The 9,142-nt window shown below is 39.5% G+C and overlaps 1 protein-coding gene across 1 annotated transcript; it reads right to left on the bottom strand.

Moving 5' to 3' along the window:
• Positions 1-3,115: 3,115 nt before the first annotated feature.
• Positions 3,116-7,184, bottom strand: LOC116674617 (uncharacterized). Its single transcript, XM_032507003.1, has 6 exons — positions 7,155-7,184; positions 5,687-5,904; positions 5,204-5,291; positions 4,677-5,106; positions 4,428-4,587; positions 3,116-3,446 (listed from the first exon to the last, which is right to left on the bottom strand). The coding sequence occupies exons 2-6, from the start codon at positions 5,901-5,903 to the stop codon at positions 3,316-3,318; spliced, it is 1,026 nt and encodes a 341-aa protein (XP_032362894.1). The 5' UTR covers position 5,904; positions 7,155-7,184; the 3' UTR covers positions 3,116-3,315.
• Positions 7,185-9,142: the final 1,958 nt, after the last annotated feature.

Raw genomic sequence — 9,142 nt, 5'->3', positions numbered from 1 at the left:
AATAATATCACCATAGTCCAAAATTGGCAGTACTGTCATCTTAACAAGGGTGCATTTGGTAGCATGAGTAAAGGAAGCTTTATTACGGAAAAGAAAGGCTAGTCTAGCTTTGACTTTTGCTTGAAGGTTATTGATGTGTGTTTTGAATGACAGAGATGAATCCAACCAAATACCTAGATATTTATATTTATTGACGTACTCCAAAGCCATACCGTTCATACAGGTGATTGTAGGTGGAGTCTCGGTGATCGGTTTTCGGCTAAAAAGGATACATTTTGTCTTACTGGTATTAATACGGAGTTGGAGTTTATCAAAGAACTGTTCTATATTGGTGAAGCTGAGTTTAAGACTAGAAGCCGCAGAATTGAGAGAGGAACCAACTGAGTACAAAATGGTATCATCTGCATAAAGATGAATCCGAGAGGTTCCAACAGCTCTGGCTATATCATTGATGTAGATAGAAAAAAGGGTTGGGCCCAAGATAGAGCCTTGAGGCACACCTTTAGAGATAATAAGTGGGTCTGACATAATATTTTCAACCTTCAATTGTTGTACAAATGTGTTGATTTTTACCAACACTAGAGTAGTGATGGTTGGAAAGTGTGATTTGGGAGAAACCGTGCTTGATATCTGAATGCGCATTCAGCCCAATAAACACAACAAGTCTTGTCTTCGGTTTCAACTTTTAATTATGTTTCTACGTTAAAGTATGGCAATGCAGCGTGGCCTCAAAGAGGTGTTGTTTTGAGCTGTGTTGAGTGATATCCCATTAAAGTCTATGAGTAATTTTGCACCGATTTTTGCAGATTTTGCAGATTAGACACGTTTCATGTAATTTGTGTGCACGTGTTGGCAACGCTCCTTAACCTATAGTAGCCTACTAACGTTAGCTACTTCATGACAGCTAGCTACTATCCGGTTAACAGTCAGCTAGCATGTCTATGCGCTCTAACTTAGTTTAACGTTTTAAATCCCAAAATACTTAAGTTACGTTGATTATTGTTAATTACTGTTAAGTTATTTATTGTGTAATGCAGCTTACAGTTGATGGCAGCTGATTAGACAACAAAACAACAATAATAGGTTTTCTAACGTAACTTTTCTATGTAATTAATTATGTTAACGTTAAAGAAAACATACAATTAGTGCAAAAAATGCATCCCTTTCTCTATTTCCCTAAGACAGTGAACTAACTATAAACCAGCAGGAGTAACGGGGGGCAGAGCCAGAGCGCTTTCAGCAGCAGACCTAACAGTAAGTTTATCTTTGTTCCATAGTTATTACATAGAAGGAGTCACATTGTAAAGTAAATGTATCTGTAAGTTACCATGTAAAATTGTCTGTAACGTTTGATTAGATTTTCGAGTATAATTCCACGGTTCCATTTCTTAATATTACTTTATTTTTTTTAAGTGGCAGGTTGCTATGCCATTTTTAGACTTTTATGCAATATAATCTGACCTTTGTTTGCAATGTACCCACTACATTGTTAAATGTAAAACAGTAACAACATAATGTAACAATAACTTATATCTTCAGTCAATCAAGTTAAAAGAAAAAGAAAAGCTTGCAAAAAATGATGAGAAAAGAGTCTTCGGACAGCAGTGTTAGGTAACTCTGATAGCTGCTAATGTGCAATGGTAAATAAATACACAGAATATAGTACACACATAACAGACCTTGTAAACTGTGGCTTTTTTTGCGACAATGCAAACTTTGTCAATATAAATCATGGAAATCCAAAATACTTCCAAAATGGCAACTTTGGTGAAAGCAGAGGGGGTTCAAGTTCTGTCTATGGGTCTCCTGCATCTGCACTCTGTTAACTGGCAAGACTTTTTTTTTTTTTTCACTTGTCAAGCTGACCAGATGTGACACGGGGCGAGGCAGCATCAAAGAGTCCATTTGTTATATTAAAAATTTGAGACTGTAACTAAATTTCGGTCAATTTCGATTTAAAATAGAAATCGTGACACCCTTTGTGTTCAATCAAGGGCAAAGTCAAGGCAAAACAATTGTGTGTGATGTATACTAATTACAAGTATGTAGAGTGCAGATGTGTACAGTAAGGTTAGACAGTAGTAGTACCCAGCCAACATTTATGCGGGCCCATGTGGGTAAAAAGTGGGCAGAATCATGGGCCCATGTGGGATTGTCAGATCACACCCATATGGGATTGTCCGCGGGTTCCATGTTGGCCCCAAGCCAATTGCCCATGTGGGTTTAAGGCAGGATTACACCAGGTTGTAGATGGGCCCCAGCTGGGCTAAACAGACAAGACCCATCTTGGTCCCAGCTTTAAGTCCTATGTGGGGCCTACATGGGGCCAGTATGGGCTGAAATATGGGGGATTGTCCGCAGATTCCATGTTGGCCCCAAGCCAATTGCCCATGTGGGTTTAAGGCAGGATCACACCAGGTTTTAGATGGGCCCCAGCTGGGCAAAACAGACAAGACCCATCTTGGTCCTAGCTTTAAGTCCTATGTGGGGCCTACATGGGACAGTATGGGCTAAAATATGGGTTGCAAGTGGGATTGTCCGCAGTTTCCATGTTGGCCCCAAGCCACTTGCCCATGTGGGTCGAAAGCAGGATTACACCAGGTTTTAAACTGGCCCCAGATGGGCGACGCAGACAAGACCCATCTTGGTCCCAGCTTTAAATCTTATGTGGGGCCTACATGGGAAGTATGAGCTGAAATATGGGTTGCAAATGGGATTGTCCGCAGTTTCCATGTTGGCCCCAAGCCACTTGCCCATGTGGGTCTAAAGCAGGATTGCACCAGGTTTTAAACTGGCCCCAGATGGGCGACACAGACAAGACCCATCTTGGTCCCAGCTTTAAAACTTTATGTGGGGCCTACATGGGGAAGTATGAGCTGAAATATGGGTTGCAAGTGGGATTGTCCAAGGGTTCCATGGCCCCGGGCCAATTGCCCATGTGGGTCTAAGGCAGGATTACATCAGGTTTTAGATGGGCCCCAGCTAGGCAAGACATGTTTTTTAAAATCCTAATTGAGTACTCAGTACAATTTGATTAAACCATCCTAGAGCTGCAACAATTAATAAAAAAAAATTACCAGTTTGAGTCAGGTTCTTTAAAAATGGCCACATTCTCTGATTTCAACTTTTTATTTAGAAAGTTTTTGTTGATAGACAAAATGATCAACATTCATTAATGAAAATAACAGTGATTCAATATTTTTTAACATGTGATAAAAATATTGATGAAAAATTATAAATATTTTAACAGTTTAAATCTACTTTTAGCTGAATACAAATGTTCTGCACTCACATTCCACCACTGCTCAGTTCTGTTTAATTTGGCACTGGCTGTCTAGATAACGTTCGTCCTCCTCTGTCTCTTGCCCCAGTGAACCATTTCGACAGTGCCCTCTCTGCCTCCTGCTGGTTCACCTGTGCAGTCAACGAATTCTTCTTAAGAGCCTCTGTAAAACAAATTTGGTTGACAGTATAAGTTAACATTAAAAAAACTCTTTAAACACCATTTAGAATTGGAAAATTGCCAAATTCAGTGCTATATTAGCAAAAGTATGAAGGATATGTTATGTATTTATGAAGTATTTGAACTTAAAACAGTTTCCCTCATAATCATAATTAATATCTAGGAGCTTTGTTAGGTGTGTACAAATAATTATAAATGATGCACATTTGTCACATTAAAATGCCAAAATACATTAAAAGCAATAGCTGATACACTTTAGTTGAGGCTTCAATTGTAAAATGCAGGCTTCAGGTTTGAAATGCCAATATAACCAGCATTATTTGTATAAAAAGATTGCTATTTATATGTTGATTTAAACTTATTTAGTATTAAAAATAATTAGATGAGCAGTTCTCAAAATAGTGCAGTCCAGGATGTTCCTTGCATTTTCATCTTGTGAAAAATGTTTCCTCTAATTTACTTTAATTTGAAAATGCCACCGTGCTCCCTACCTTACTGGTGCGTATTCAAAATAAATGTAAGTCCATATGAAATGTGGGCCGCAAACAGATACAGGGATTAAAGCAAAAAAAAATTATTTCACTGAAAAAAAGTAATACCTAAGTACTACACAGATAAGAACATCTGCACCACCACCACCAAAGGGAACAAAAAATAACTAAATATTTAAATGCACGACACTGTTGTCAAAACCCACACAATCAACATATAGACACACTTACAGACAGCATCTTGGAAGTTTGTGATCAATACTGTATGATGATTAAAAAAAGTGGTGTCCCATTTCATAGGGGTATGTTTTCACTCCTAGCCCTTACCACTCGGTGTCAAGGGCCAAGGGCTAGTGGTAAGGAGTAAGGGGCAGGGTAAGATGGAGAAATAGGATTCAGCCTTAATCCTTGCAGATGGAATGTTTTTCAACAAATTATTTTCAATAGTTGTAGAACTTCTCTGATTTACTTACCGTACAGAACGTTGAAAAGACACAAGTCCTTAAACTTCTTTTTCCCGTGACGGCCAAACATGTTGTAGTCCAATGCCAGCTCGTTTGACAGAATGTATTTCATCATTCGTCTCGTTGCGTCATCTACATTTGTGCCCCCTATGTCTGCCACCATGGCAACCTAGGAATGAGAACCAAAAGGAGAAAAAAAGGCTTACAATAACTGCCAAGACCATAAGGAAATAAATAAATAAATAAATAAATACCTACAACAGCAGACATTAGACTGCGGTCCCCCAGTAGCTCCTCAAGCGCCTCAACGTCTGCTTGAGTTTGCAGTGGGAAAACCACACCATCAGGAACCTCCATCACTGATGTATCTTGCTTCTTCAGCAAGGCATTTAGCATCTTACCATGAACCTTCTGGGTCTCCTTAATTTCTTCAACAATTGTAAGAAGTTTAGAGAACATGGCTTCACAACTGGGGCTGGCAACTCGCTGGGCAGTGGGGCTGGCGATCTGCTGGACGGTGGCACTGGCAACTCGCTGGGCAGTGGGGCTGGTAATCTGGCTGGTCATTTTATTTGCTGCTGGCCAAAGGTGTTTTTCTGGGGGAGTGGGTGGAAGTTCGTCCTCTGAATCAGAATGCTCACTTGATTCTAGATGCTTGCTCTGACTCTGGAAGAGTTTTGATCTTGCCCTAGAGAGGTTAATATGAAGATATTAAGGTAAACCATACCTACTGATTCTATATTATGGAAATTACTTTTAACCTGTATTCCCCCACAAACACCTACTTTCTCTTTATCAAGCCATCTGCGGTGTCTGTCAGGTCGGATGTATACTCGGCTTGATGAAGCTTTACCCTGGCCTCCGCATAAGTAGCTGTAAAATACAATGACCACTGTAAAATACAATCACTGCTGTAAATCTCATGGTCAGGAATTTACTTGATAGAAGTGTGACGGCTTATAAACTAGTCAGTCTTCCTCTTCTTCTACTGTCACACAGATATGAGCTGCAGAGAGTATCACAGTGCACATCTGTATGTAGCAGTATGAATTGAAAAAAAAACATGCACATACAGTATACATAATATGAAGCAGATGTCTAATCTGCAGAGGGATAGTGTGGTTGCAGGTATGCAATCAAGAGCACACCGAGAGCAACTATGACATGTGTGAGGACTGAAATCAATTTAATTGGTTTGGTGTGATCTTGCCTGTTTGTAATGATGATCTAGAAATAGAGCAGTAGTTAATTAGGAAAATTAAAGTTACCTGCATTTCCCATCACACGCATATTACACAGAATCCAGTTTTGAGCTGGTGGTGTGCTCTCTTTCACGGCCTTGGTCACATTGAGCAATGTGGCTGGTGGCCACCAGCATAATTTTCCGTCGGTGCCCTCGAACCATTCTGATGGAATGATGTCCACCTTCTTGCAGCCATCAGGGTCAATTTCATCCACAAACTCCACCACACTGAATGAGGGCATCCTGCAAAGTTCATCATGTTATGTGCTGTGTAGTTGAGGCAACGCCACAAACATTTTCTGAAGAGGCAATAACAGCAGTGGTTTTGTAAAGTCTGTTACTGGAGCACTGGCAAGCTGACCAGACAGTTTTGATAGTAAACAAACTCCAAGACATGTCGAATCAATGGGGTAGTTGAAAAAACATGCCCCTGTTTCAAAAAGTTCATACACTATATGTGTTTCTGCAGTGGAATGTACAATATTCCTCACAATTGCAACTCTGCCTCTCAGTTCAAAACAGTTGGAACCACTGGAGTTTGAGATGATTGTGTCTTTGAGTTTATACATTTTATATTGAACACCCTGATGCATGGAAAAATTGCTGGCAGTGGTCCAGATACATGGGGCTGTTTCAGTTCAACACCTTCAGGAATGTCTTTTGAAACGTGAGGAAATAATTGCCTTTCATAGACACGGATTTTGCAGCCTTTTTTGAGATTGTTGCAAATGAAAATGGCTGGTGGATTTAAGATTTTTTTTCCCACACTTAATACATGTATTGCATTTGCATTGCATTTATTTGCAGCAGTGATTGCATAAGGGTTGGGGAGACACTGTCACTGCAACACACATTATGAAGTAAACAAACAAGATTCCAGTAAAAAAAAATGGAGACTTATTGAGTTTACACTGAGAAAGACAGCATTTTCTTAAAAAGAATACCCACTCAGGAAAAACAAACTAGATTCATAGATTCAAACCTAGATTCATACAACTGCAGCTGAAACGGATATAGCTTAAACAATTACTTTATGTAACACAAGCTTCATCACAGCTTACACAGCTTGTTTTGTACATTACTAACAAATGTCTTTTAACTAATTCACACAAAACTAAAAAGAAAAAAGCGGCAGAAGCAAAAAAAAAAAAAAGAGCCGCCCAATGTGGCTGCTGAGCTAATTCAGCTTGCATTTTTGTGTTCAAAATGGTTTAGAATACTGCCTCCAAATAGTTTATTCTGCCATTGGTTTCGAGAGGGGCTGTATAAAACCAGTAACGTTATGTCGACTAACTGGGTTGATTAGGCCTAACTACTAACGTTAGCTAAAGTTAGCTAGCTAAAACACACAACATTAGCTTAGTCTAACAAGCATTTTTGTAAATTCGCCATTGTTTTAAACTAGCTCACATTACTTCGATAGATAGTAATGATGGTGTAATGCAAGACGGCTACATCATTTTACATAACAGAGAGACAGGTATGCTACTCACCAGTGTTGAGAGCGAGCTGCTACTGCGACGTCTGCTCTGCTACTGCTGCTGTCGGCGCTGATCCGTTAAAATTCAAAATAAAAGCGCGCAGTGTGACCGTTATAGTATGTTGCAATACGCATGCGTTTAAACTGAACTCTTATTTTAAAAAGCCTGGCCAGCATATATATATAAATAAAACCAAAGAAAAAATAATAATTGATACGTATTACGTACGTATATGTACGTAATACGTATCATTAGTCTTTTTTTTTCTTTGTTTATTCTTGTCTATACAATTATTATTGTGAAATCTATAGGCTATCCAGTGGCTTAACACTGAACAGCCATGACGGTCATTTTGACTGCTTTTAAATTTATATATGAAATAACTTTGCTGGATGAAAAAATACAATCCTGCCGGTATCTGACTTTTCACAGAAAGTCTATATTTTCATTTAAAACAGTTTGTTTATACATTAGCCTTCACACAAGGCAAAAAAAATAAAATCACTTTCTCCTATTTCTGCCATACACTGTCATATTTGCTTGGTAACTATAAGCGTCTCTATCAGAGAAACGTTAAGCGGTGTAGAGCAACAAGTGTGAGCATCAGCGATAGACCGAAGGCAAAGCCAGAATCGGTAAAGCAGGATACCACAATAAATACGGTGTAAATGGACACTGTTCTGAATCAGCAGGCAGCGCCGGGTGCTCTCTCTGTGGAAGGAGCGGTAGGCTCCATGTAGCTAGGTGGCCGGTGGTTGCCTACGTGTTTATATAACTTCACACATCCTCAAAGTGGCTGGATTCACTGCACACATCCGCTCCAATGAGTGCACCAACAGTAAATTATTCAGAGAAATTTCATGAAGCTGAGAGCCGAGTTTATAGAAGGGAAAAGGGCACTGGGCCACGGTCCGAGCAGCGCATGCCACCACAGCAGACGCAACATAGGCAGTGCCAGGCTAGGTTAGGTTATAAATGTTCAAATAAGATACTTTTATTGCCTGTTATGAGTTATGTTGAATGAATTTCGATACCATCTTTTTTCAGATATGAAATAATTACATTTTACTAGGCCATGATATGAATTATTGACACCTGGGCTACTCAGTGCATAATTGAACTCGATAAATTGTACATTTTGGTGTTATTTCGTTTTTCTAAAAGATATATTATCTTGAGAGATTATAGAGTTTGGAATCTGGCGGTCAAAATGCATTGGCCTACAGAATCCCGGCCTTCTATAGTGTTGAGGAATTGCTGTTGTAGACAATTGTCAGCTTCAACCTGCCTGGCCATTCCATTCCGCTTCAGCCCCATAGAACTGCAGCTGCTTACTTGTGTTGTGTTTTCCCCCCGCAATGTGATGTGTCAGAGGTAAGAGAGCACTAAAATCCTAGTAAAAGAGTTTAATCAGGTCTGGCCAACCACAGAACCAGCTCTCCTTACAAGCCTGTCCAACCACACGCTAGGCCTACCTGCCAAACATGCCACAGCAGACAATGCTGATGACAATGCTGTCACGTTGTTTGCAAGTTTGACTGTAATATTGACTGTATGAATACAGAGCAATCCAGTCTAACACCAACGGCAGTCCACCTTGTTACAGCACTCCTGAATTTTGTTGCTTTCATGTCTACAGTCACAGAGTTATGAAGAAGGAAACTATAACCTGTAGATCTTAATCAGGGTTTATACCCTGATTTATTCTGAACTGAGAATGTTTCACATGTCCATGTAAGCCTATCATATGTCTGTATTTACATTAATTATGATTATAAAAGATAGTCCACCCATGTTTAACTGGGATTTGGATGTTTTTAAGATGCAAAAAATAACAGAGTTCTGTAGAAAAAAAAACATTAAAAAAACAACAACACAGCATCAGAAAGCTGCCTAACCTTTGGCCAGTAGTGCTCTAAAAATAAGAGGAACATGTAACATGTGAGTCTCATGTTAGGTAAACCCACATGGGGCCCACATAAATCCGCCTACTTCCATCC

The sequence above is a fragment of the Etheostoma spectabile genome, unplaced genomic scaffold, assembly GCF_008692095.1.
Source record: "Etheostoma spectabile isolate EspeVRDwgs_2016 unplaced genomic scaffold, UIUC_Espe_1.0 scaffold00000886, whole genome shotgun sequence".
NCBI classification, from domain to species: Eukaryota; Metazoa; Chordata; class Actinopteri; order Perciformes; family Percidae; genus Etheostoma; species Etheostoma spectabile.
The sequence above is the reverse complement of the archived record's forward strand: the minus strand, read 5'-3'. Positions and strand labels throughout refer to the sequence as shown.